The sequence below is a fragment of the Chrysemys picta genome, chromosome 10, assembly GCF_011386835.1.
Source record: "Chrysemys picta bellii isolate R12L10 chromosome 10, ASM1138683v2, whole genome shotgun sequence".
In the NCBI taxonomy this organism is placed as follows: domain Eukaryota; kingdom Metazoa; phylum Chordata; order Testudines; family Emydidae; genus Chrysemys; species Chrysemys picta.
In genome coordinates, this window is record NC_088800.1 from 47,228,017 (window position 1) to 47,255,644 (window position 27,628).

The following is a 27,628-nucleotide window of genomic DNA, read 5'->3' on the forward strand; positions in this document are numbered from 1 at the left end:
AGTGGCAACTTTGTGGCGATTTGAAGGTTGTTGCTCTCTTGCTTGGTCTGCAGACTGGATACACAAAGTACTGCTGTTTTCTCTGCGAATGGGATAGTCGTGCAAGAGATTCCCACTACATCAAGAAAGATTGGCCACTCCGACAGTCATTGGAGCCTGTGAGGAAAAGTGTTCAGCATCCACCACTTGTTGAATCAAGGAAGATTTTGTTACCACCCTTACATATCAAGCTGGGTCTGATGAAGAACTTTGTCAAGGCCATTGACAAAACACAAGCAGCTTTCAAGTACCTCCATGGAAAATTTCCAAGGTTAAGTGAAGCTAAGATAAAGGAAGGTGTCTTTGTTGGTCCTCAGATTCGTGAACTTCTTCGAGATGATGCATTTGACCATGCACTGCGTGGCAAGGAAAAGACGGCATGGAAAGCCTTCCAGTTAGTGGCAATAAATTTTCTCGGAAACAACAAGGCAGACAACTACAGGTTGTTGGTGGAAAACCTCCTCAAGGCATACAAAAGCCTTGGTTGCAACGTCACTAAAGATCCATTTTTTGCACTCTCATCTAGATTTTTTTCCACCGAACTGCGAAGCAGTGAGCGACGAGCACGGCGAGCGATTTCACCAGGACATTGCAACAATGGAGAAACGCTATCAGGGCAAATGGAGCCCATCAATGCTTGCAGACTATTGCTGGACAGTGACAAGAGATGCTCCAGTTAATGAATACAAGAGATAAGCCAAGAAGCGCCGAGTAGACACTGAATAGGACTAAACTATGTACATAATAGTTTTTTGCCTTTTGTTTCATAATAAATTTTATTTATATAACCATTGTGCTGATTTTTAAAGTGTTACATAAACAGGACAGGTGAAATATTATCATGTAAAGCAACCATAAACACATGAAAAGACCTAGGTTTACAATTTCTGATTAAAACTCTACTAGCTATACAATATACATAGACATAAAATGTAAAAACTTAAATATCTTAGAAACAGTAGCCAATCAGTTGTTTTAATTGTCATATTTGAATTCAGCACATCAAAATGCATAATAAATAGCACATTTTATCTCTGAAGCAGATGACTTCTCAAAAATTGTAGACCAGTGTAATCATCAAGTGATCCATCCCCTGTTGCTCATTCCCAGCTTCTGGCAAACAGAGGCTAGGGACACCATTCCTGCCCATCCTGGCTAATAGCCATTGATGGACCTAAGAACAGTATTGGATTTTTGGTGTCCTAAGAGGTTTGTGCATATGTTGTTTATTCAGCTGTTGCCACCAGCTAATTTTCTTTATTTTTTTTCTCAGCTCTTCCCCGGAGGGGGTGTGAAAGGGCTTGAGGGTACCCCACAGGAAGGAATTCCCAAGTGCGCCTTTCTGGTTTCAAAGGCGTTTTCTGCACTTGGGTGGTGACAGCATCTACCCATCCAAGGTCAGAGAGAAACTGTAACCTTGGGAGTTTAATACAAGCCTGGAGTGGACAGTATTAATTTTTAAAATCCTTGCGGGGGCCCCCCTTCTGCACTCAAAGTGCCAGAGTAGGGAATCAGGCTTGACAAGCTGTTATAGAATGTCCTTTGTGGGGATCCATACTCACAAACCCTTTGTGATGAGTCACCTCATATCCCTATGACATCGTGGCAACTATCAGCAACCAGCTCAGTCTCTTTCTGCTCTTGAGACAGGAAGCACCACCTCTACAGTACTCTTGGAGTGGGCAGAGACAGGACAACCTTTTAAAAAAAAAACACTTAAAAAAAGGCGCTACAAAACCCCCAACTTGTTTGGTTTGGTTTCATATGCCCACCTGTCTTGCAGGTCTCTGGTGGGAATTGCCAAAGGCAGGTGGAAAGGGCTATGGAAACCATCTCCCCACATTTGAGCGTCTCACTAATCAAATCTCTCTCATCTCTGCTGGTAAGTGCATCCTCCCCTATTCAAGTGGACTTCCATCCCAGAGTATAGATCCACAGCCCAGGAATATTAATGGAAAGATTCCCTTTGACCTCAGTGGCAGTTGGAGCAAGCCCCAGAAAACCAGCCATGGTGCCTCTAATAAATATAGGTTAATAAAGGCATATAAAGGCAAGGGGCTTCCTCCAGAGCAATATTTGCCTCAGCCTGAGACAAACAACTGCTTGCTTTGCCCTCGAGTTCCTGTATCGTCAAGATATTTGGACTCTCTATGCGTCAGTTTCCTGTCTTGAAAATAGAGATCACAAACCTATTATAAGGGGAACCATGGAAGAATTGAGATAGAATGTATTTCTGTCACTAATATTCTCTATATGGAACACCTCTTGATCTCAAAGCATGAGCTTAAAGCCAGCATGTTGGGGATTGAACCAGGGACCTCCAGAACTAAAAGCATAAATGGTTAGAGTTGGAGCTAAGGTTATGTAGCTGGAGGCTGTAACAGATTCTCATCCCAAAGGCAGTCAGAAGATTTTATAAATTCTTGATGAGACAAGCTTTACAATCACTTTACCCGCTACTAAAGTGCAGCCATCTCTGGGGTGAAACATAGCAGCTGTTTAACAGCACAGAGCAACAGTACATAGCAATTTAGGCCAGGACATGAAGGATAATAACTTTCCAGCTGAAGTGCACAGGGAATTAGGTAAGCACAGTGCAATCCCTAAGAGGGAATTTAACCAGGATGCTGGGCACCAATTCTGGAATTTTCCCTGAGTTTTTAACATCCACAGCAGGAGGGACCTGGAGTCGATATCTCCCTGGCTTTCAGAGATTTTTAAGGCCAAATGGGCCCCCTGTGCTCACCTAATTCTTGATTTGAGTTAATTCTGAGCTCTCTTTCTGTCTCCAGGGGATGAAGAAGATGCCTATCGACAAGGCCGAGTGGGAAGGGTATTTTGATGAGAGTGGCCACCTGGTGAAATCTCGAGATTTTATTTCATCCAACATCCTGGACAGGGTGAGCAGGGTGTGCTCTTAAATGTGACAGTCAGCAGGGAGGGCTATGCCGGGTGGGCATCGTGTGCCCTGAGGCAGGGTCTCCAGCTGCAGCAAAGAAGCACTCAGGCTGGGCACAAAGGTGGCGTCAAAACTCCTGTATCCTCCCACAGTCCTGAGACCATACTGGTGCCAGGCTGGACCCTTCCACCAGTGTAAGCGAGAGCAGTCTGCTGCCAATGCAATGCCCCTTCCACACACCTTTTCCCCAGGCCACAGCCTCTGCAGCTGGTGCAGGGAAGAATGATGTAGGAGCAGCTACACTGGCTCTGTGCCAGCCACACTTCTCCCTAGGCGAGGAGCATCCTCCAGGGGGAGGCATGAACCTGCTCCTTCACAAGGAAGGATCTGGTGTTATTTCAGCAATGCCAAACTCCATACAGGGATTAAGAGAAGATTAAGGCTCATTTCAGGACAGCTAATCCATCTGTAGGGTTGGTGACCTCCGCTGGCCATCAGACTTTAGAAGTACCACATGCTGAGGTTGCTATGACGATTTGGAATCCAAGCATTTTTTAGAAGAAATGTCGTTGATCGTTTCAAGTTTGTGCATCACTAGACAAAAAAATCACTGTGAAAAATATTAATTTTTCACTGGCTTCCCAGGAAAACACAGGAATTCCTGGCCCACTCCAATACAACCATTATGCTTATTTGGCTTTTGCATTTTGGAGTTTGTTTACAAATGACTCACTTTTGCCCAGTGAGAGAGAACATATTTTATCACAAAATAACCTGGTTTTTTTTAAACCAGTAAAAATAGCTTTTAATTTTCATCAAAGCAGCCATGGAAACCTGAGCTGACTCCGGACAACCTGGCACCTTTTCAGAGAACTGTGACAATGTCCTAGTTCCCCTTTGGCTTTGCTAGTAGTGAGAAATCTTAGTGCTCAGCCTTAAATGCAGGTAGTTAGCTCTTGTGCTGGCTCCTGCAGGCACTATCTTCCCTTGCACAACTCCACTGACCTCGGTTAACTTGCACAAAATCTGATATCTGCATATTTTGCATTTTGTTCTCCTTGTGCCTGTGCTGCAAGATTTCACCTTGTGACTCAAAAATCACCATTGCAGTGCTCTGAGCTTCTGGCTATGCTGTGCCCAGAGAAGGGTTATGGCTAGGTCTGTCAAGTAATCACAGTTAACTCATGCAATTAACTCAAAAAAATTAATTGTGATTAAAAAAATTAATCGCAATTAATCACACTTAAATTTCAATCGGTATTCTATTTTTTGTATTAAATATTTTTGGATGTTTTTCTACATTTTCAAATATATTGATTTCTATTACAACACAGAATACAAAGAATACACTGCTCACTTTATATTATTATTTTTATTACAAATATTTGCACTGTAAAAATGATAAACAAAAGAAATAGTATTTTTAAATTCACCTCATACAAGTACTGTAGTGCGATCTCTTTATTGTGAAAGTGTAACTTACAAATGTAGATTTTTTTGTTACATAACTGCACTCAAAAACAAAACAATGTAAAATTTCAGAGCCTAGTCCTACTCAGTCCTACTTCTTTTTCAGCCAGTCGCTAAGACAAACAAGTTTGTTTACATTTACAGGAGATAATGCTGCCTGCTTCTGATTTACAATGTCACCTGAAAGTGAAAACAGGTGTTCGCATGGCACTTTTGCAACCAGTGTTGCAAGGTCTTTAATGCCAGATATGCTAAATATTCGTATGCCCCTTCATGCTTCAGCCACCATTATAGAGGACATGAGTCCATGCTAAAGATGCTCGTTAAAAAAATAATGCATTAATTAAATTTGTGACTGAACTCCTTGGGGTATGTCTCCTGTTCTGTTTTACCTGCATTCTGCCATATATTTCATGTTATTGTAGTCTCGGATGATGACCCAGCATATGTTGATTTTAAGAACACTTTCACAGCAGATTTGACAAACTGCAAAGAAGGTTCCAATGTGAGATTTCTAAAAATAGCTACAGCACTCAACCCAAGGTTTAAGAATCTGAAGTGCTGTCCAAAATCTGAGAGGGACAAGGTGTGGAGCATGCTTTCAGAAGAGTTAAAAGAGCAACACTCCAATGCACAGGGCCGGCTCCAGGCACCAGCGCAGCAAGCAGGTGCTTGGGGCGGCCAACGGAAAGGGATGGCACGTCCGGTTCTTCGGCGGTAATTTGGCAGCGGGTCCCTCAGTCTCTCTCAGAGGGAAGGACCTGCCACCGAATTGTCGTTGAAGAATGAAGCAGCGGCGGTTGAGCTGCCGCCAAAGTGCCACCGATCGCGGCTTTTTTTTTTTTTCCACCACTTGGGGCGGCAAAAACGCTGGAGCCGGCCCTGCCAATGCAGAAACTACAGAACCCAAACCACCAAAAATGAAAATCAGCCTTCTGACATCTGACTCAGATGATGAAAATGAATATGTTTCGGTCCGCTCTGCTTTGGATCATTATCAAGCAGAACCTGTCATCAGCATGGATGCATGTCCTCTGGAATGGAGGGACATATGAATCTTTAGGGCATCTGGCACGTAAATATCTTGCGACACCGGTTACAACAGTGCCATGTGAATGCCTATTCTTACTTTCAGGTGACATTGGAAACAAAAAGCAGGCATTATCTCCTGCAAATTGTAGCAAAACTTCTTTGTCTGAGCGATTGGCTGAAGTAGGACTGAGTGGACTTGTAGGCTCTAAAGTTTTACATTGTTTTATTTTTGAATGCAATTATTTTTTGTACATAATTCTACATTTTTTAAGTTCAACTTTCATGATAAAGAGATTGCACTACCATACTTGTATTAACTGAATTGAAAAATACTATTTCTTTTATTTTTACAGTGCAAATATTTGTAATAAAAAATAAATATAAAGTGAGCATTGTACACTTTGTATTCTGTGCTGTAATAGAAATCAATATATTTGAAAATGTAGAAAACATCCAAAAATATTTAAATAAATTGTATTCTATTATTGTTTAACAGTGCAATTAAACAGTGCAAATAATTGTGATTAAGTGTTTTAATCATAATTAATCGCAATTAATTTTTTCAGTTGCTTGACAGCCCTAGTTATGGTTAGAGCCAATTGGAAAATGCCAATTATTTGTCATGGGAAATTTTAAAAATATTTGTTTTGAAATTTCCTGTGAAAATGTTTCAGTTTTGTTGATGAAAGAACTGAGAGTAAAAGCCAAGAAACTTTTGAGTTTTACAACACCATTTTCAGTAAGAACGATCAGTAACAACTTACCCAAGATTTTTGCTTGTATACCAAAGTTGTTTACCTCATTCTCCTCCCTCTCCCCCTCATTAAAATTAAAAGTTTTTTTTTAATTAAAAAATCAGGCCAAAATAAAATTCAATTTTTTTGCTAAAACTCTGTTTTCATCAAAAAGCTGTTTTCCATCCAAAAAACGTTTTGACCCAAAAATGGTGACCATCTCACTTTATGGCCAAACACCAAGACATGAGGACTAAGGAAATATTCAGAGGTTTGAGGCCGCAGAACTTTCCCTGGGAAATGGGTGCCCCACTGCCCTTTGTGCCAATAAAAGCCCCCTGTATTCACTTTGCCATCCCTTTCAGGGTCTGGATCCAGCAGTGAGATCAGAGGCATGGAAGTTTCTCACTGGCTACTACTCCTGGAGGAGTTCGCATGATGAGAGGCTGACTGTTGACAGTATAAAGAGGTATGGATCTATCTGTTTGCAGTGTCCTTCTATATCGGGCTCCAGAAGGTACACAGGTGAAGCCGATGGTTTCACAAGCATCCCTGAAGATTTGATGATGATGATGATGATGATGCAGATTATGGTAGAATCTGTGAACCCCGGCCAAGGATCAAGGCCCCATTGTGCTGGGAGCTCTGCAGACAGGAAGCAAAGAAGAGAGCTCACAGTCCACATGTCAGAGAGGGCACTACAAGGAGACGAGACAGACACTCCAGGGTGAATGGGTTGGGAGAAAGAGATATCACAATTGAGCAGAAACCCATCTGTCCCAGCTTGCCACTTGCCAACCCAGTGCACCCCGATGAAGGCTAAGCATCATGGGTGGGTTCCACGGAGGGATTTAACAGGGTAAGGTGGTGGCTTTGCAGATACTGATGGGCCACGCTTATGTCAGCTTTGAATGCGGTAGAATAGATTTAATTAAAACAGGTTCTTAATCTGGTGACAAAAGTCAGGACCCTCATTGTCCACAGGTACCAGCCCCAATGGTGTGATCCCACAGCAACTGTGCTGAGCTTCTCTTTTGGTTTCTTCCCTTCCAGCCTCAGGGCTGCTCCAACTTACACTCTGTTTCCCATGGGCCTCCTATGGTCCTTGGAAAACAGACCAGCTGTAGTACCGAGCATTCGAACTATGTCCCTGAGCCACCCGCTATGCTATGACCTGGCACAGCCCCTATGCCAGCTTTGCACTGGCTGAGGAGGGAATGTTCTGAGACCCCTTTCTGTCCCCTTGAAGCTGAGTGGTACAGAATGGCCTTAGCATAAATGAGATGTAGGTTCTAGCCGTTTTAATAACAGGCTCAGTGGCTCCATTACAGTTGCATGGTGGATTTTGCACCTTTCCATGCACTCAGGACCATTACTTTGTAGAGGTCAGACATGGTGTCACGGACTCACAAACGGACTCACAGATCGTGCCCACTCTTGGCCCCGTGTGGTCCGTGGGGGGTGCCCCTTTTAGTGAGACAGCCCTTCTCGAGGGTCCACTCTCTCTCGGGGTCAGGCCCCTCCACTTCCTGGATCCGCATCTCTCTGAGCCTTAGCATGTCTGTCTCTGCCGTGGGCCCCCTCAGGGAGTCCACTCACTCTGGACCCCCGGGGCCTTCACCCCCGAAGGGGTTGATGCAACCCTGTTCTCTAGACTGGAGTGACTCTCAGCCAGCATGAAACAGGAGGATTTATTGAGAGTTGAACACAGCACAGGAAACTCTCTGACCCTCAGGCCTGGCCTCCCTCAGCACAGCACATCCCAGTCTCCCTGCATCCAGGTGGGCTCTGCCTGCTTCCCCTCTCCAGCCCCGAGCCCCCCTGCTCGCAGCTGGGCATCTGAGATCCCCGGCCCCAGGCCCCGCCTCTGTCCATTGTCTTCTCTCCAGGTATACAGGGTCGTAAACCGGGGCCTCCGCTCCTGCTTCTCTCCTCTGGCTGGAACCGGCTGGTTCGGTCACTGGGTCCTCACTCTGCAGCCCATTGTCCTCCCACTGGCCAGAACCGGCTGCGTCTCCTCAGCTGGGCCTCTGGGTCACCAGGTCGCCAGGTCACCGGTCGCTGGGGTATCCATCCTCCCGGCCATTGGCTGGGTCCCCACGTCCTCTCTCCAGTCCTCTGCAAAACACACTCCCTCTCCCCTCACCTCGTTAAACCAGTAACACCCAGGGAAACTGAGTCCCACCCCCTCCGCATGCAAACCATTGAAACTCCACAGAAAACAAGAAAAAACCCCACTTCGTCACACATGGACTGGGTGGAAACAGGTGCAGCAACTGTGCCTCAGTGGGAATGTGAACATATCTGAGGTCAAGCCTTAGGGGTCAGATCCTGCAGCAGTCTGTCCCTGAAATCCCTACTGACATCACAAGTTGCTCCCCAGATGACCTCCAGCTGTCAGCTTCTTTGCATCTCAGTTTGTTTCCAGAATCCTCTGGTCATTAGCACTTGCCTTGGAAGAGACCAGAGGGAAAAGCCTAAATGTGCAAGCAGAGCGTAGGGCTAAAGTGTTGCTATTGCTCCATGGAACTGCAGGTGAGCTCTGCCAAGGGAAACGAGGGTGGGGAGGGAGTTATTACCCATGGCAGAAGAATAACAATAAAAGAGTGGAAGAGACACCTGGATTTCCACGCTGTGACTGGGTCAGCAATAGCAGGGAGCAAACCCAGGACCTCTGCTGCACATGTGACCAGCCACGAGTGGGGTGGACAGAGTGCCACTCTGAAAGGGTGGGGGCAGTTACCATTGAAGATGGCTCCCCAGCAGGAGATGTGATTAGAAGAAGGTGGGGAGGGGCTAGTGGCTTGTCTTCCTATGGTGACCCGGTCTAACACCCCTGCATGCTGCAGTTACCTTTAGAATTTCTATTTTGAAACATTTTCTGGAGCCTTCCCTTTTCCCTGCCAAACTGTAACTGCTACATGGAGAACCCTGGCCTTCCAGAGCACCTAAGAACTTCACAGTGACGGCTGGGAGAGAGTCCAGCAGCCACTTTGTTATCAGTGTAATAGTAAATATTTATATAGTGCTATCACCCCTTTGTACTGGGTGCTGTACAAATGTAGAAGAGAGACAGTTCCTGACCTGAAGTCTACAATCTAAAAGACTGACTTTCAGGACACTATTCTGCTAGATACCAGCTGAGCATAAGGCCCCAGATCTTCCTGCTCCTAAAACACAGTCTTTTAGCTCTTGAGCTAATGGAGAATCTCTATCAGTTGTTAGCAGTATAGGACTTAGGATGTGTAAACTATGCATTCTGTCCTCTTGTGGTGGCTAGGTCAGCTGGAGATTGATGAGCCTTCCACAGCAGTGTCTAGAAGAGACAGCTCTTTTAGCTCAGAATTTAGGGCTCATATATTAAGATCCAGAGGTCCCGCATTCAATCTTCACTGCCAATGACCCACACAATGCTGTCCAACTTCACATTGGTAATGCTGACAGGTTTGCAGAGGGTAGTGGTGCGCACGCACATGCCAGTTCGTTGCAATATTAGCTAGACAACCAAAATTAAAATCTTGGTAAAATTATTAATTTTTCACAACCTAGTTGCAAAACTGGGGACAATTTCTAAATAAAACAGATCAACTGCCTCTTTCCTACCCCCCTGATTTCCTTCATTTACTGTGAATCTTCATTCACCAGGTTCTGATGGTGCAAAACTCTTACCAATCCCTTATGACGTTATGCTCAATTCTTGCAGCGTATTCTCAATAGCTACCTCCCACATTCTTTCAGGAAAAGTTACGAGGCCTTGTGCAACATGTATGACAAGATCCAACCGTTACTGGAGACAGAGCACAGGGACTTCATGCAGGTCCGCAGCTTCATCAGTAAGTTGTCACAGGGGTTGAATTGGGTGTTTCCAGGGGTAGAGGAGCAGGGGGAGAGCAGATAGATGAGTCAATGTGATTTGCCGGGTCGCTAGCCCCTTGTCACATGGATCTCCCTAAGCTCCAGTGATCACCCTTCACTGGAGATTCTGACTCAAATGGCTCAAGTACTGTGATCTGTTTGCCTTTCAGAAGTTTAAGGACACCTGTAGTTTGATTTCATTCTTCTACCTGAGCATAAGCCTTACTCAGGAGAGATCAGCTTAGCTTGACGTGTGATCATTTTCCATCTCGTCTGTTAAGCAGTATTGGACGTAACTTTATCTGGAGGCAGACCTCCAGGTGCAGTCAGGAATATTATTGTTATGATTCACTAGGTAAAACTGTTGTTTCTGTGTCATTAATGATTTGGACCACCGCCCTGACACTGTTCGAGGGGGCACTGTACTGCCAGAAGCACTGCCTTTCAAATGAGATGTAAAACCAAGGTCCTGATCACTGCTAGTCATTAACAGTCCCATGATGCTATTGGGAAGAGCAGGAGTGTTAACCCTGGTGTCCTGGCCAAATTCCAACTCAAGTAATTACGTTGCTGCTTACCTAAACTCCCCCCCTGCAGTTCCACTTTGTGATATTCTTCTAGTCCTGAACTGCAGTATTTGATTGCTTGAGCTAATGAATTCCACATCTTTGCCTGGAGCCATCAGCATTTCAGAGATGGGTCAAGTGACCCAGGGAGAGAAAGTTATATAAAGAAAGATACTAGATAGAGATGTAGTAAGAGAGAGACTAGGAGTCTGGAAATCCACTCGGGGTCAATTGCTTGTGGATGAAAGGAACTACAAAAGTGATTAGCATTATTATATTCAGATTCCCATTTAGTCTTCTCCCAGTTGTACAACAAAAGGAATATTAAACGATACTGCAAACTTAATGTTACACTGATTTGTAACTTGCATAAATCAATCAGCTGAGACAGGAAAGAGCCAGGTAGGACTGGGTGGATACTTTAGAAGCAATTGATTCTCCATCCTGGCGGAGAGCCTTAGAAAAATCAGAGTCATAGAAATGCATTGGAAGGAACGAGAGGTCATCTAGTGCAGCCCCCTACACTGACCAGGTAAGGACCAAGTAAACCTAGACCATCCCCAGATTTTTGTCCAACCTGTTCTTAAAACCTCCAATGACAGGGATTCCACAACCTCCCTTAGAAGCCTGTTCCAGAGCTTAACTCCCCTTACAGTTAGAAAGGTTTTCCTAATATCTAACCTAAACCTTCCTTGCTGCAGATTAAGCCCATTGCTCTTGTCATGGAGAACAATTGATCCCCATCCTCTTTACAACAACCCTTAACATCTTTGCACACTGTTATTAGGTCCTCCTCAGCCTTCTTTTCTCAAGACTAAACATGACCAGGGTTTTTTTTAACCTTTCCTCAGAAGTCAGGTTTTCAAAACCTTTTATCATTTTTGTTGCTCTCCTGTGGACTCTTGCCAGTTTATTCACATCTTTCCTAAAGTTTGGTGAGCAGAGGCTTCACCAGTGCTGAGCAGATCGGGACAGTTACCTCCCGTGTCTTATATACAACACTCCTGTTAATACATCCCAGAATGATATGAGCCTTTTTCACAAGTGCATCATACTATTGACTCACATTCCATTTGTGATCCACTATAACTCCCAGACCCTTTTCAGCAGTACTACCACCTAGACAATTATTCCCCTTGTATAGTTATGCATTTGATTTTTCCTTCCTAAGTGAAGTAGTTTGCACTTGTCTTTATTGAATTTCACCTTGTTTATTTCAGACCAATAATCTAATTTGTCAAGGTAGTTTTGAATTCTAATCCTTTCTCCATGGTACTTGCAACCTCTCCCAGCTTTGCGTCATCTGCAGATTTTATAAGCATACTTTCTGTGATGGGCTGGGTCACAGAAACCCCCTTGGGACTGCCACCTGATGTGCTGGGACTACCTCTGAGCCCGTTTTCCCTGCCAGCTTGGGACTTCAGTACCCTGTCTTGTTGAGCCAGACATGCTAGCCTGCTGCAAACACAGAGCCACATCTGAACCATGTCTCCCAAAAGCTGCAGGCTTAACTGAAAACAGCTTAAGAAGTGCTCCTGTCTCTAGCACCCAGATACCCATTTCCCAATGGGATCCAAACCCCAAATAAATCCATTTTACTCTGTATAAAGCTTATACAGGGTAAACTCATAAATTGTCCACCCTCTATAACACTGATAGAGAGATATGCACAGCTGTTTGCTCCCCCAGGTATTAATACTTGCTCTGGGTTAATTAATAAGCAAAACATGATTGTATTAAATATAAAAAGTAGGATTTAAGTGGTTCCAAGTAATAACAGACAGAACAAAGTAAATCACCAATAAAAATAAAACAAAAACACGTAAGTCTAAGCCTAATACAGTAGGAAACTAAATGCAGGTAAATCTCACCCTCAGAGATGTTCCAATAAACTTCTTTCACAGACTAGACTCCTTCCTAGTCTGGGTTCAGCAATCACTCACACCCCCGTAGTTACTGTCTTTTGTTCCAGTTTCTTTCAGGCATCTCTTTGGGGTGGAGAGGCTGTCTTCTGAGCCAGCTGAAGACAAAATGGAGGGGTTTCTAGGGCCTTATATAGTCTTTCTCTGTGTAACATCACAGTCACAAGATGGGGTCTCTAGCCACCTGGGCAAGTCACATGTCTATGAATGATTCAGCTTTTTGCAGGCTGACGCCATTGTTTACATGTTAGTTTGAACATTCCCAGGAAAGCTCAGATGTGGATTGGCATCTCCCAAAGTCCATTGTTACTTAAGTATTCCCAATTACTTGAATAGCCCCTTCACACTATGTTGACCAAATCTGCCTTATGTGCTTCCTACAGCAAACACTTTAAATACAAGCATACAGCCAATGCTCATAACTTCCGATATAAAAATGATACATGCATACAAATAGTATGAATATATTCAGTAGATCATAACCTTTGCAAAGATATGTTACATGGTATATCTAGCATAAAACATATTTCAGTTATGTCATATTTACACTCATAAGCATATTTCTATAAAGCGTATGGGGTGCAACGTCACACTCTCCACTCCATAATCCAAGTCATTAATGAACATATTGAATAATATCAAACCCAGGACTGTGGGACTCCACTAGATACGCCCTCCCAATTCAACAGCAAAGCATTGATAACTGTCATGCATTCAGCAGAATGTGTTTTTATCACCTTGACTCCAACTGAGTGTAAAGGAAATCACATTTTGCCTCTATGTAAACAGATATGCACTTAAACAGTGGATACCAACAATTGTCTCCTCCAAGTTCAGTCGTGATTCCAGTGCAGCTCCCTTGTTCAACTTGGCTTAGAGAAAGTTGTGTTTCCCAACATTCCAAGGTCATACTTTGCCACTCCCCTTGGGCCACTTGCACCCAATCAGAAAGACCCACAGCCAGTAATTCTGGATGCAGAACACTGATTTAAAGTAACACACATTATCTGCCATTTGGTGAGTTATTAGCAGCTGTAGAAGTGTAGTTTAGCAGTAGCTGGTGCTGCCACATCCAGGTACTTGAACAATGTATTCTTCCCTCAGCAGTACATTTTGAGATTTGGATTTCACCTAGCAAAGAGTTTGCCTATTTGAGCAGAATTTCTCTTCTCTTTATTTCTTGCTACTAAGGGGTTATAAGCCCACAGAGGTACATGCAGTACCGCAGCCTACTGAAATCCAACATTCACATTCAAGATGTAGCACTGCCAGCATGCTGGGACTGATTGTGGACCTAGAATACCCTGCCACCTATCAGCAGCTTTGAGATTCTGAGCTCAGAGCCCTTTCATACTGCTCACCTCACCACAGCTGTTTTACCACAACATCCATTTTGTCTATCATAGGCATTTCTAATATACCCATCCCCGGGGTCTCTGCACAGGCCAGTCACATACAGTAAGAGCATTGCAGGGGCCAGATTCTGCACTGTATTAATTTTCCACTCAGTGCAGTATGGAGGGGGAGCTGGTTATGGCTCCCTTATTCTCTACCCAATCCTGGCGCACGATAAAGCACTCCAGGCTAGCATCAGTCTTTCAAAGACTGTCAGCCAGCTGATGATAGCCAGAGCATAATGTGATCTGGACACATCCACTTCCCTTCCCTCCCTGAGCATGCCCCTGTCTGCCTTTGATATGCCCTCTGAACCAGAGCCAGAAGGAGAGGGTGGACCAGAAGCCAGCTGTGCCAGCTGGTTGCCCACTGAAGACTCCCTCCAGCCAGGGAAATCCTCAGCAGTGGAGATTGGGCCAGATCCCACACCCGGATCAGTGCAAAGGGAACAGAGCCAGGCAAAGAACCTGTCTCAGTATGTCCAGTCATAATATCACATGCATTTCCTTGGATAGTTCTGCAGCTAGCAAACAAGTAGGAAATAAGGAATCTGTAAGCTCCCCTTCACCTCAGGAGGGCTGCACGATCTGAGCCAGCGATGCAGTCTGCTCCGGGCACCCTGCCCCCATAAGGGAAACATGGCTGTTTCTCCCACAACAGACTCAGACCTGCAGAGACTGTACCTCCGAGATGCACAAGGCTACGCCATAGTGGACAAGAAACAGCTGGAGAAGATCCTTCTGCTAAGTTACGTATGCAACACGGAGGCTGGTGAGTACTGGGGCAGCGGCACACCTGGGCATCGGCAAAGGATCCTTATCATGTCTCTGAGGCTTACAGTGATCATACGTCCCGTTTTGGCTGGGACAGTCCCTTTTTTAAGCCCTGTCCCGGCCATCCCAACTTTTTTTCCAAAAGGTGGGCATTTGTCCTGTTTCCTCTTGCTGACTTGATCAGTTGGCAAGAGCAAAATGGTCAAATGCCCTCTTTTGTCGCAAAAGTGGGGTACGGTGCTGAGGGGGCAAGTGGAGATATCAGCCTCCTGCAGAGGGGAAGGCAGGGCTGGGGGGAGGAAGCAGGTTCCAGAATTCCAGCATGTGTGGCCCCCCGTAGGGTTCCAGCAACAGGCAACAGCCTCCTGCGGGGACTATGCTCCCTCCCGCCCCCCGGTCAGGGTTCCAGGGATGGACATGGCATGGGGGAAGTGGGGGGCAGGGTTCCAGGAACTGGCAATAGCATGGGGGTGGGGGCTCTGGTGAGCCACTGAAGGTGTCTCATTTTCTCTTCGGGAAATATGGTCACCCTACTGAAGCTCATTTCTGAAAGAGGGATGTGCAGGTGCTTTCCACTGAGCGAGATGGCAGAACAGGCGAGGGGTATGCAGAATGGCAGGGGGAAAACCACATGTAGAAGAATAGGAGGTGGTGATTGGGCCAGGGAAATCATGGGCAGTGGGGTGACTGGGAAACAGTGAGGGATCATGGGAAGTGGGGTGAGTAGGGGGCTGGGTGGTAGTGAAAGGGACATGTTTGTATCACTTTCAGGTTTCCTATTCAAGTATGGCCAAAATCCCTCCTCTCCCAAACCAAATGGTGACATGCCAGCCATGCCACAGAATGCACTCCTGGAACATGCCCAGACACCATAGTGATGGGCACATTACAAGGACCTGGTAAAACAGAACACAGTTAAACCTTCCCCCAACCCTGCCTGTGCGGTCCCTGCCCCCCAGTGACCAACTAAGCTCCCACAATCTCCGTTCTGTGCAAGGGCAAATCCCCCAGGGTGTTAGGAAACTGTGCATTGTGCACTCATGCAGACTGTCTCACAAAGAGGCCAAGGCTCACGTGGGTCACTGGAACTGAATTCCCCTGTCCCCACTAGTGGTGACCCCTCCCAGTCAGAGCTGCGACCCGGGGTGGAGTAGGGGAGGGGCTAGCAATGGCACTGCCCAAGCTATGGATAAACAAAGGACTTTGATCTCCTAGGGTTACCATATTTCAGCGAGCAAAAAAGAGGACGGGAGGAGCCCCGCCCTAGCCCCGCCCCTGCCCCTCCCACTTCCCGCCCCCCCCTGACCTCCCAACCCTCCCCCCGTTCCTTGTCCCCTGACTACCCCCTCCTGGGACCCCTGCCCCTAACTGCCCCCCAGGACTATCTAAGCCTCCCTGCCTCTTGTCCCCTGACTGCCCCAACCTTTATCCACACCCCCACCCCCAGACAGACCCCTGGGACTCCCACGCCCCATCCAACCACTCCCCACCCACTGACAGCCCCCCCCAGAACTCCCAACCCATCTAAACCCCTCTGCTCCCTGTCCCCTGACTGCTCCGATCCCTCTCCGCACTCCTGCCCCCTGACAGCCCCCCCCAGAACTCCCAACCCATCTAAACCCCTCTGCTCCCTGTCCCCTGACTGCTCCGATCCCTCTCTCCACTCCTGCCCCCTGACAGCTCCCCCCCAGAACTCCCAGCCCCCTACCCCCCCCCGCTCCTTGTCCCCTAACTGCCCCCTCCTAAGACCCCCCCCAACTGCCCCCCAGGACCCTACCCCCTACCTGTACCCTGACTGCCCAAAACTTTCTCCACTCCCCCCAAAAAGCCCCCCCCGTTTCTTGACCTCCACCTCCAGAACCTTCCTGCCCCCTGACCTCCTTACCCTGCTGCTCAGAACAGAGTGTTGGGCTCTGTGCAGCCGAGCCGGACACGTGGCTGAGCTCCCCAGCACAACAAAACCCGGTCTGGCCCTGCACAACAAAACCCGGTCTGGCCCTGCACAGTGTTGCCGGACTGGGCTGCAAGGCAGCTGCTGGCTCAGAATGCAGGGCGGATCCGGCTCCTCTACAGCTGCTCCTGAGTCCAGCCCGGGACTTCCCTGCAGCCCTCCCAGCCACTCTCTGCTAATCCCGGACATTGTGAGTGCTTTACAAATTCCTCCCGGACGCTATTTTTAGCACACAAAAGGAGGACATGTCCGGGGAAATCCGGACGTATGGTAACCCTAGATCTCCACTACTGCCCATGTGACTCTTCCACAGGGCAGTGAGCCCCTGGGTTAGACCCTGTAACCTGCACCCCATGCCTGTGCTTCATTCCCTTCTGATCTGTTCATTTCTGGAATTTGTTGCCCCTCCCTCACTTAAGAGGGTGGGGATTTTCATTGTCTTGGTGAGCTCCACCCACAAATCCCTGTTATCGAGTGGGAGGAGAGCTTCCATGAGCATATTAACCTAATCCCCAGGGACATGCTGTTTCGTAGCATGTTTCTGGATTGCTGCAGTAGTTTGTTTGCACATATGTCTATCTGTACACGTGGGTGTGTGTCTGTGTGTTCTCTCTCCTGGCAGAGTACCAGCAGGGGTTCCACGAGATGCTCCTGCTATTCCAGTTGCTGGTGGAGAAGGAACATGAGGTCTACTGGCTGTTTCAATTCTTCCTCCAGAAAACAGTAGGTCAGAGAGTTTGTAGGGCCCTGGCTTTGTGCCCTCACTGAGCCATCCAGTTGACCAGCCTGCAGCAACGCTTCCTGGAGGCAATCTGCCTGACCTGACCATCCACACACCCCAGAGAGAAGAGGGCCAGTCTGCCCCCTCCTGGTTTGCAAGCCCACCCTTTCATCCCCAGTGATAAGTCACCCAACTCAACTTTTCCTCCCAGCCACCCTGCACCACCCCCTGTATGACAAATGGCGTGACTTGACCCGTGTCCCACCTACCAAGCCACCCTGAGCCAGCCCTACAGGAGATGCCCAGGCTGCTGGTGGAAGCTGGATAGTTGGGGAGGTAGTTGCAACATCAGAAGACCTTGAACAGCAATTTGGCAAAACATCCCCATCATTCAGAATGAAGGGTGGGAGAGAATCAACTGTTTCCTAGCTCCTACTAACCCAATAGGCCAAACTTACCAGAACTGAAGCAAAGAGGCTCCTAGGTTTTGTAGATTGGCACCTTGTTGGATAAAGTGAGCCCAGGAAAGCTGCAAACAAATATCCAGTAAGACGCTGTCCTCACCATGACTTCCCACCATGCTTCTCAGGGCATTGCACCTCTCCAAGTTGGCAAGCCAAAGGCGGCGCCCCCTGGCTGTCTCAGAAAGGTGTCTATGAGCACCATGCAAGCAGAGGTTATATCTAATGTATGTTTAACTTTAGACATAGTAGTGCATGCTTACGGAAACAGAGAAACATAAGCAACAGTGTGCCCGGAGTTTGTGTCTAATGACTGGTCCGCCAGAGGGTAACATCCTACTGCTGCTACCAGCTACTGGGAGTGTACCTTTTGCTTAAGCAGTAGCAATCTATATTACAATTCAGGAGGTCCCAGGTTGAAACCGAGTTGGTGACTCATGCAGGGGTAGTGTAAACCCTGGCCAGATCCATTCCTGGGGTAAGGCCAATGGAATTATGGGAAGGATGAATTTGGCTTCATGGATTTAACAGGAGGTTGTAGCCAAGCTGGGCCATCTGTTCTCTTCCTGTCCTCCAAGCCTTCCTGAATTGTCTTCCAGGAGCACAGTTGTGTCGTGAACATTGGGGTCGGGAAAAATCTGATAATGCTGAAAGCCGTGATTGCATTTATGGATCCCATCTTTGCAAAGCACTTGGGTAAGTCCTGCTACTCTCCTTCTCTACCCAGAGAACCACAAAGCAAATGCTACTGGAGCTCAGGTGGTGTAATTTCCAGGTGCTGGAAGCAAAACAAAGGAACCATTTGCACAGGTTTCGCCTAGTTCTGCCACATCTCATGTGCATGGAGGCTGAGGCCCTGAGCAGAGGTCCCACATCCTGGATTTCCTGACATTGGAGCAGGAATCTCAACCCTCCCCCATCCACTTTTCCTGTCTTTCACTACCACAATCTTGTGAATTTCACAAGGATGGGTAGAGGGAGTGGTCCTCTCGCATTTCATAGAATCACGGAGCTGTGGGGATGGAAGGGACCATGCAAAGTCATCAAGTCCAGCACCCTGTGCTGTGGCAGGACCAAGTAAACCAAGACCATCCCTGACAGGAATTTCTCTTTTAAGGCTCCTTTCCTGCATTGAGCTGTCCTTTCCTTAGACTAGAAAGGCCAGACCTGGCTTCTTCTACTGATGTCACCTTGGTGGAAAATCCAAGCTCTTCCTTCCCCTCCAGGTCCTACACTATACCTCCATGCCACTTCCAGGGACATTACATGGGTTTAAATAGGAGGCTTGAGAATGACTGGGGTTGCCAATACATCCCAGTTTCCATGGGACAGTTCCAATATTGACTCACGTTCTACATGTCATGGGGATGGGTTGTCAGAGTCTCGGCATTTTTTGGGGCCTGTGTAATTTCCTCTTGTTATGACATAGCATGGAGTTGCCATGACAATGCCTTGATGTTGCACAGCAATGTAACAGCATCCCATTCTGTGACAATGTCACTACATGCTGATGCTGCATTGCCTGATGACAATGAGAGCTGGCAACATGGTGATGCAATGTCGAGGCGTTGCAACAGTATGTTTGCTCTGGAGAACCAACTTTTAAAGGTGGCAACCCAACATGTAGTGCAGCAAACAAAGCAACTGAGAAGAGTGCCCTAGTGTGAGACTCTCTGACTTATACATGCACAAGCTGGATGGTAAGGTGTGTCTCAGTCCCTGACCTGAGTTTACGTTTCTCATCCTCCAGAAGGGAAGAGCAGAGTTGTGCAGTCACTGTTCCCCTGGTTTTGCCTCTTCTTCCAGCAAGTCTTCAAATCCTTTGATGATGTCTGGAGACTGTGGGAGGTGAGAGCTTTCTGCCATTCTCTGGCTTGCCTGGAGGCATGATGGATACCGGGCATTTGTGACTTTCCTTTTCCCCTACAGAGGGCAAAGATTCTCAGCCAGAGAAGCTGCCTGAGTGACTTGCCAGAGTGGATGTGACTCCAGGGCAATGAACTAATCACCCCTTGCATTATTTCTGTGATTGAGGACTGATGACATGGCCCACTCCAGAGTGGGACTGGAAACTAAGGCTGGTCACAAATGGCCTATAGAAACTGTGGACTTTGACTTTGGAGTCCTGGGTTCTATTTTAGGCTTTTTCACTAGCCTGCTCGGTGACCTTGGGTAAATCACAGCCCCGCCCTGTGCCTCAGTTTTCCCATCTTTAAAATGGGGGTAAGGATATTGCCCTCGTTTGTAAAGCACTTTGAGACATGCTGATGAAAAGCACTTAGATAAGATCTAGGAATGATGATGGTGATTTTTGAGACTGGGAGAATGAGGCAGCTCAGTTACAGCTTCCATGAGGCATTGGCAGCAGCATTTCCAAATTGAAATATTTTGGGTTTTGGTTGAAAAGATTCAGTTTTTGCCCACGATCAGATCCGCAATCTGCTAGCCGACTTTTACCTGTATCTGCATCCACACCCACAGCAGCAAACTGTCTCACAAGGGCTAGCGATGGGAGGGAGGGGCAGGGGGGGCAGGGGGGGCAGTGGGGGCAGGGTCTTGCAGGGAAGAGGCAGCGCGATGGTGGTGACTGGGGATAAGGAGTAGTGTGGGGCTGAGGTCTTGAGGAGAAGGGTAGGGTTGCCAGGCATCTGGTTTTCGGCCGGAACGCACGGTCAAAAAGGGACCCTGGTGGCTCTGGTCAGCACTGCTGACCAGGCCACTAAAAGTCCGGTCGGCGGCACAGTGGGGCTAAGGCAGGCTCCCTGCCTGCCCGGCGCCGCGCTGCTCCCGGAAGTGACTGGCATTTTCCTGTGGCCCCTAGGTGCAGGTGTAATCAGGGAAGCTCTGTGCACTGCCCCAGGGAACTGTGGCCAATGGGAGCTGCGGGGGGCAGTGCCTGTGGGCGCGGACAGTGCACACCGGGCAGAGCCGCCTGGCCACCCCTGAACCTAAGAGCCAGACATGCCTGCTGCTTCTGGGAGCAGCGAGGAGCCAGGGCAGGCAGGGAGCTTGCCTTAGCCCTGCTGTACCACTGACCAGGAGCTGCCTCAGGTAAGCACCGCCTGGCTGGAGCCTGCACCCCGAATCCCCTACCCCAGGTTGGAACCCCATCCTGCACCTTAACTCCTTCCCAGATCCCACACCCCCACCTGCACCCCAACCCCCATTCCCAGGTCAGAACACCCTCCTGCACCCAAATACCCTCCCAGATACCCTAACCCCCTGCTCCAGCCCTGAGCCCCCTCTTGGAGCCTGCACCCCACAGAGTGGGGGGAGAGTGAGTGATGGAGGGAGGGGGGCTGGAGGGAAGGGGGCCGGGACCTCAGAGAAGGGGCAGGGCCTTGGGGAAGGGGCATGGCAAAGAAGTTCATTTTTGTGAAATTAGAAAGTTGGCAATCCTAAGAAGGGGCGGTGCAGAGGGGGTGGCTGGGGGGAAGGGGTGGCGCATCATGTGCTGCGCCCCAGGGGCTCGTGAGCGATGGCACACAGTAGCAGCAGTGGGTGTTGCATCACAGCGGGGTGGAGGGGTGGGGCGCTGGAGCCCCACCCACTCCAATCCCCATGGCCGTGGGCGGGCCCTGCAGCCCAGGAGCGCAGCCAGAGCTGCCGGGCTGGACCATGGTGGGGATGCTGGCGCTACCTGAGGAGCCCAAGCTGCTGGACAGGAAGTGTCGCAGCGAGCGGGTGCTGGGCAATCCTGACTCCAACCTGCCGCTCAGCCCCAGGCACTGGCTGCTGCCACCAGCCTGAGCGTGCCACGCCCCACAGGCTGCCTGAGTCAGACACTGTGGGCCAGGCACCACTGGTGAGTAGAGCCCTGCACGGTTGTATTTGCATCCATTCCACTATCTGCGCAGATGAAGTGAATGTCTGCAGAGTTGCAGGGCTGTACAGCGAGGTTCAGATATTTTGAGTGAGCCTCTGAATCTGTGAGACTTTCTTGTGGTTTGCCCACTGGCAGTCTTCACTCATGTAATTCCCCTCAGCTTGAAAGATGACAACATCTAGTGCTCTTCATCAATAGCTCTTAAAGCTGCTCACAAATGAGGCAAGGATCATTACCTTAAATGGGGAAACTGAAGCACAGAGACTTGTCCAAGTCTCACCACAGGTTAGCCAGGGTTAGTATCCAGATCTCCTGAGTACTAGCCCAGTGCTCTACACACTGGACAATGCTGCCTCATTGAAATCAGTAACTGCTGATTTACACCAGCTGAGAATTTGCCTACCGCCTTTACCCCAGTAGCTATCCAAAACCCTGTGTGTGTGTCCAAGTTCCAAGGCTAAGGGAGGATTGCTGCAGCAACAGGATTCTTGCCCCACCAAACCAAACCACTCACTTAGTGTTCTCATTTCCCGGCCCTTTCCCCGGTGGTTTTCATATCTCAATTGGTATTTGCACACAGCTCTCTCTCCATGCTCGCCCTTCCTGCTGAGGTCTCAGGGCTGTGCCATGGAAGGGGAAATTCTCTCTGGGATGGGGAAGATGGTGTCTGAACACCCTGTGCAGACAATGCTGGAAGTGAGATTATTTGGCCAAGTGAGTCTCCAAAAAGATATCAAAAGCTACTTTGCCCTTGGGCAAAACCTAGAATCATTTCACCCAGCAGCAAATGCAGCTCAGACCATGTGGATGGAAAGATGAACGACCAATACTGGTTTATGGTTAATTTGCACTTGCTTAATATAGTGGAGTCTGTATGGACCCAGCAAGTCAGGGGGCTCTGTGCTGTTGCAGGTGCCATGTTTTGGCTGAGATGTCAAGCCAAGGGCCTAGGCACTTGTTTTTGATAAAGAGCCCCTACTACGTATTTTGCAAGAGGAGTAGCAGGGGGTTGGACTAGATGACCTCTTGAGGTCCCTTCCAACCCTGATATTCTATGATTCTATGATTAGCTCCAGTGTTGTCGGCCAAGATCAGGGCCCTATTTTGCTAGGCGCTGTACATATAGCAGGAGACGGTACCTACCCCCTAAGAACATATCCTCTAAATTGATCCCTGCTTTACACTCAGGTGGGAAGCTAAGGTCCAAGAGGATAAGGGAATCTGTGGCAGAGGTGGGAATTGAAGCCAACTCTTCTCAGTTGCATTCATGTGCCTAAACCATGAGCCCAACCCTCCCTAAAATTGCTCCTGTAATTTCGTGTGCAGCAACTGTTTCTCCATTTCCCCTAAAAAAACAACAAGGAGTCTGGTGGCACCTTAAAGACTAACAGATTTATTTGGGCATAAGCTTTTGTGGGTAAAAACCTCACTTCTTATTTCCCCTATTTATTTGTGTAGTGTGCTGCATGCTCTGAAATAGCTGCCTTGTTCCACCACACAGGTGGTTGCATTTGAATGGCAGATGACTCAGTGATCTCAAAGATATAGTCTATGAAAAGCTTTGGGATCCTCCAGCATAAAAGGCACTATAGGCTGCTAGTTCCTCATGTTTGGTTCCTGAAACAAAAGGTTCAGATTCCGCTGGGTTTGGGTGGAGCATGGGAATCACCTCTGATGTTTTTCACTGATTCTGGCCCATGGTCTGTTTCTTCCAAGGTATTCCTGATGGGGATGCCCTGCAGAAATTTCCAAGTGATCGTGGCTTACACTATGCTGCAGAGTGTCAGAGACCAAATCCTCCGCGAAAATATGGGTGGAGATGACATTTTAATGGTGAGTCAGCCAGCAGGGAGCCTGGTGTGTAACACAGCTCCCCGCCCCCCAGGAAATCAATAGATGAGGGGGGAATGGGATGCACTGCATCACCCCTCTAGGAGAGGGTTCAATTCCAGCCCTTCTCAATAGCAATAGAGGGTTGTTGCCATCAGGCTGCTGTTTGGTGCCCTGAGTGAGATAAGTTGATGGGTCTCAGGCCAGGTCCCAGTGGACAGCTACATCACCTGACATACCTTTCTGCTTGGTATGGATCGGCCCCTGTACAAGGGTTTGCCGGGGCTCGACCCTCTCCGGGGCGGCGGGGAGCCACACCGGCTCACTACACATTGGTGCTTGGGTACTTCGTCTGGCTGCAGGATCTCCCTCGGCAGCCCTTGCGGTCCTGGAAGACACAGTAAGCCCGACCCTGGCTCAGGGCAGGGCACCAATGCTACGTCAAGGGCTCAGTCCCTCAGTCAGGGCTGAGCAACAATAGTACAAAGTATTAAGCCCAGGCCCTAGGTCAGGGTGGGGCAACAAACGCTGAGTCAGGAGCTCAGGCCCTCAGTCAGGGCTGAGCATCAAGCAAGAGTGTTTAGCCCAGGCCCTAGGTTAGGGCAGGGCAACAAACACTGAGTCAGAAGCTCAGGCCCTCAGTCAGGGCTGAGCAACAATAGTAGGCCCAAGCCTCAAAAGGCCTGGGAGATGGGGAGACTGCCACCCACGGGTTGGGTGGCAGGGGGGACGCAGGCCCTCCCACTCCACTGCGTCCCAGCCCAGGGCCCTAGCAGCGGCAGAAGACCCGCTGCTGTCAGTGGGGATCCTGGCCACAACACACTGACATAGGCTCTGGCAGTGCTGCAGCCAGACTCGGGTCGGCTGTCCCCGTGCTACTTCCACACTCCCCCTCGGGGCCTACCTGGGTCCTGGTGTCAGCCTCTGGGGGATCCAGGATCATGGGTTCGTCAGGCCAGGGATTGATGGACAGGTCCGGCAGCTCCTCCGGATAGCGGGCGCAAGGCAGACCCGGCCAGTCCTGGCGGCCACCTTGGGCCGCGGGGTCTTCCCAGCCACAAGCTAGGCTGGAGACGTCTGGTCTCTCCAGCAGCTGGGGCCTAACTGAGCTGTGAGGGCAAGCTTTTATACTTCTGGGTCGCCGCCTGACCCTCTGAGGGGCGGGCTCAGAACTCCCTAGCTCCGCCCACTCTGGCCTCTGGATGGGCTCTTCCCCCTCCGGGGCGGTGGGGAGACACATGGCCTCACTACAGCCCCCTTGTTGGCAGAGGCCAAACAATGAATGTGAGTGAAAGGACACACTCACCCGCTGAGGTGGGCCTCCCCACTCAGGGATAGGACATATTGGTAGGGAACACTGAGGGAAGCATGCACTTCCACAGCATGAGCTCTGCCTGTCCTGGTTGCCATTCTCCAAAGTAGTCAAGTGGCACTTTTCTCAAATGTGAGTTCAGTGTTTTTAGTGGACATGAGCCCAAATATGAACACAGGATCCTAAACCCCCTGAGCTTTGGGGATATTCAAACCAGGAGCCAGATCCAAAATCTACAACTTGGTCCTTTCCTGATATGCAGAACTTGAAGGAAGCTTGGCATCAGATCTGATTCCTAGCCTGACCTTTGTGAAGAGGTCCCATTTCAATTTTTCAAGCTATAATCTCTGAGAATAGATGGGGAAGGACAAAGGGGCAATTTTCAAGTCAAAAAAGGGAATTAAGAATCTAGATCCCTGGTTCCTACCTAATGCAGAAAATTCATTCTTCAAGAGGACTTATTTGGAAAGATTTATTATAGGTAGAGCTAGTAGTGATGCCTGGAGTTAAAGTTCTCCAACACTTTCTTTTATATGGCCATGTTTACACTTGCTCAGACATTTGCCAAACTGTAACTATTCTGGCTGAAATTTCCCATGCTAGGTGTCAGCCTCAGGCTGATTATTTTTGGAAAGTTTCAGCAAAAGCAATTCAAGACATTTCTGATAACAAGATTAGGGAAAGATACGTTGTTTTGCCCATGTTAAAAATTCTCACAACCATTTTTGGAAGCTCTCCCCCCCTCTCCCCTCCTGCTTTGGGACTAGGACTTGAAATCTGGTGGGGGAGAGGGGCAGGGAGCTCCTACTAAAAGAGGCAGGGGTCCTGTGGAAAAGATAGTATGCGATCATATAATTAAAGACTGTATCATAATGCATACACACAAGGGGAGCCCAATTAAAGGTGCCCAGAAACCTTAATTCTGGCCCATCCTAATGTTTGAGTACTTGACTTTGCAGTCTTCGTGGTCTTTTAATGTAGGTTTGCATGTGTAATATAGGATAGGTTCCCTGAAGGAAGTGTGGGGGAGGGACAGGAGTGATGGCTGAGTTCAGTATTTAAAGATTTGAAATACCAATAAAGGAAAAGGCTTGTTTGGATGATCAAAAGAGGAATAAATAGGAGTAATCATCAGATAAAAGCCAGTAATGGAAAACGTCTGAGCGACTCTCCTGACAGTTAGATCCGTGAGACTGTGGAGTAGCCTCCTATGGGAAATAGTAGGTATTCCAACACCTAATAGCTCTTTCCTGCCTCTCATTTCTAAGATTCCCTGATATAACCTTTTCATGATTGCCACTTCTCTTGACCCCCCTCTAGTTTTGCATTTGGCACCCCTAAAATTTGCAGATGGTCTAAAAGATGAAGTGGTTCAGTTCAGCACCCATGAACATGGATGGTTATTTAAACCTCCTCCAGACTGTCCTGAACTCATTGTCTCTCCAAGCATCTTCAGTGACCGGCATGTCCTGTTGAATGTGCATTACTTTTTATTAATATTACAGTAGGACCACTAGAGATTGGGGTCCTGTTGTGCTAGGCACAATAAGAGACACTCCCTGCCCAACAATCTAAACAGGCAAGGGCCAGGAGGTGAAACAGATGAACAGGGACTTGCCCAAGGTCACCCCACAGTCAATGGCAGAGCCCCAGGTTTTTCATACAAAAATCCTGAGTTTTAAAGGGCCAGTTTCCACTGGACATTCGGTGGGAAGGTTTCTCAGGTCCAGGATGGGATTTCTGGTCAAAACTACAGGGAGCAAATGACCCACTTCAGACCAATCAATAGCCTAGTGATCAGAGCACTCACTTGGGACACTTACGGTCACATTCCTGCTCCCAATCCAGCAGAGCAGGGACTGAAACTGCAGTCTGTCACATCCCAGGGGAATAGCCCCTGGACTATTCTGGGGTGGGGCTCTGTCTCTCTGGTTCATCCTGATGCGGGATGAGATTTTTTTTTAATTTCAAAATTTTTCACAGGACAGGAAAACTGTTTCCTACTCAGCTCTACTCCTTAGGCCTTAGCCTCCATGGGACCAGGTCACCTCTCTCCATCGTAGAATGCGCCAAAGATCTGCAGAGCAGAGTGGAGAGGAGACTGCTGTATATCGTATCAGAACAGAATCTCTCATGAGATTCCCAAACCCTGTCAGGGATGATCTAGGTTTACTTGGTACTGTCTTAATGCAGGGGGTTGGACTAGATGTCCCCTCAAGGTCCCTTTCAGCACTGCATTGCTATGATTGTAATCCCTGGTGGGAAGTAGAAGGAGGGGATGAAATAAAGAATGGGAAACGTGAGAATAAAAAAGTGAAGCAAATGTCAAAAATGCATAGTGTTCAGACTTGGATGAAGATACAGGTAGCTCCTGGGAGCTGAGTCACCCAGTCCTAGCTAACACATCAGATACCCCTTGCCCTGGTTAGAACATTCAGCAGGCAGGAGAGCCAGGTTTTGAGCAGTGGCAGGGTTGGGGGGTGATGGTGCCAGCTTTGGTGATACCTATTGGCTTGAAAAGGCACTCCACATACAGCTAACGGCCACTGGGGGAGCAGCCTCCTGCCCCCTATTTTCTCCACCCTGGTTGGTGGTGTCTCTGGTCTCCTTTCCTCCCGTAGGTCTGCGGGAACATCATAGACCTGGATGCAGATGAGCTGATCTCCAAAGCCTGCTCAATGTACAAACTGCTCATGGAACACAAGGACAAGGTAACGGACAGAGACTTGTGCTGCCGGAATGGGAGGGCTGGGAGAATCATCTCATCAGTGTCTCACCCAGCCCCTTTTCTCCACAGGTCCCAGATGAGCTGAAGGAGTTCTTCCTTCAGGGAGATCCATAG

The 27,628-nt window shown here is 48.3% G+C and overlaps 1 protein-coding gene across 1 annotated transcript; it reads left to right on the forward strand.

The window, feature by feature from the left end:
* Positions 1–1,654: 1,654 nt before the first annotated feature.
* On the forward strand, positions 1,655–27,628 carry TBC1D21 (TBC1 domain family member 21). Its single transcript, XM_065559014.1, has 11 exons — positions 1,655–1,921; positions 2,832–2,939; positions 6,540–6,643; positions 9,913–10,007; positions 14,573–14,683; positions 17,259–17,359; positions 18,418–18,514; positions 19,569–19,666; positions 23,361–23,477; positions 27,408–27,497; positions 27,584–27,628. Exons 1-11 carry the CDS (start codon positions 1,862–1,864, stop codon positions 27,626–27,628), a joined length of 1,026 nt encoding a protein of 341 aa, XP_065415086.1. The 5' UTR covers positions 1,655–1,861.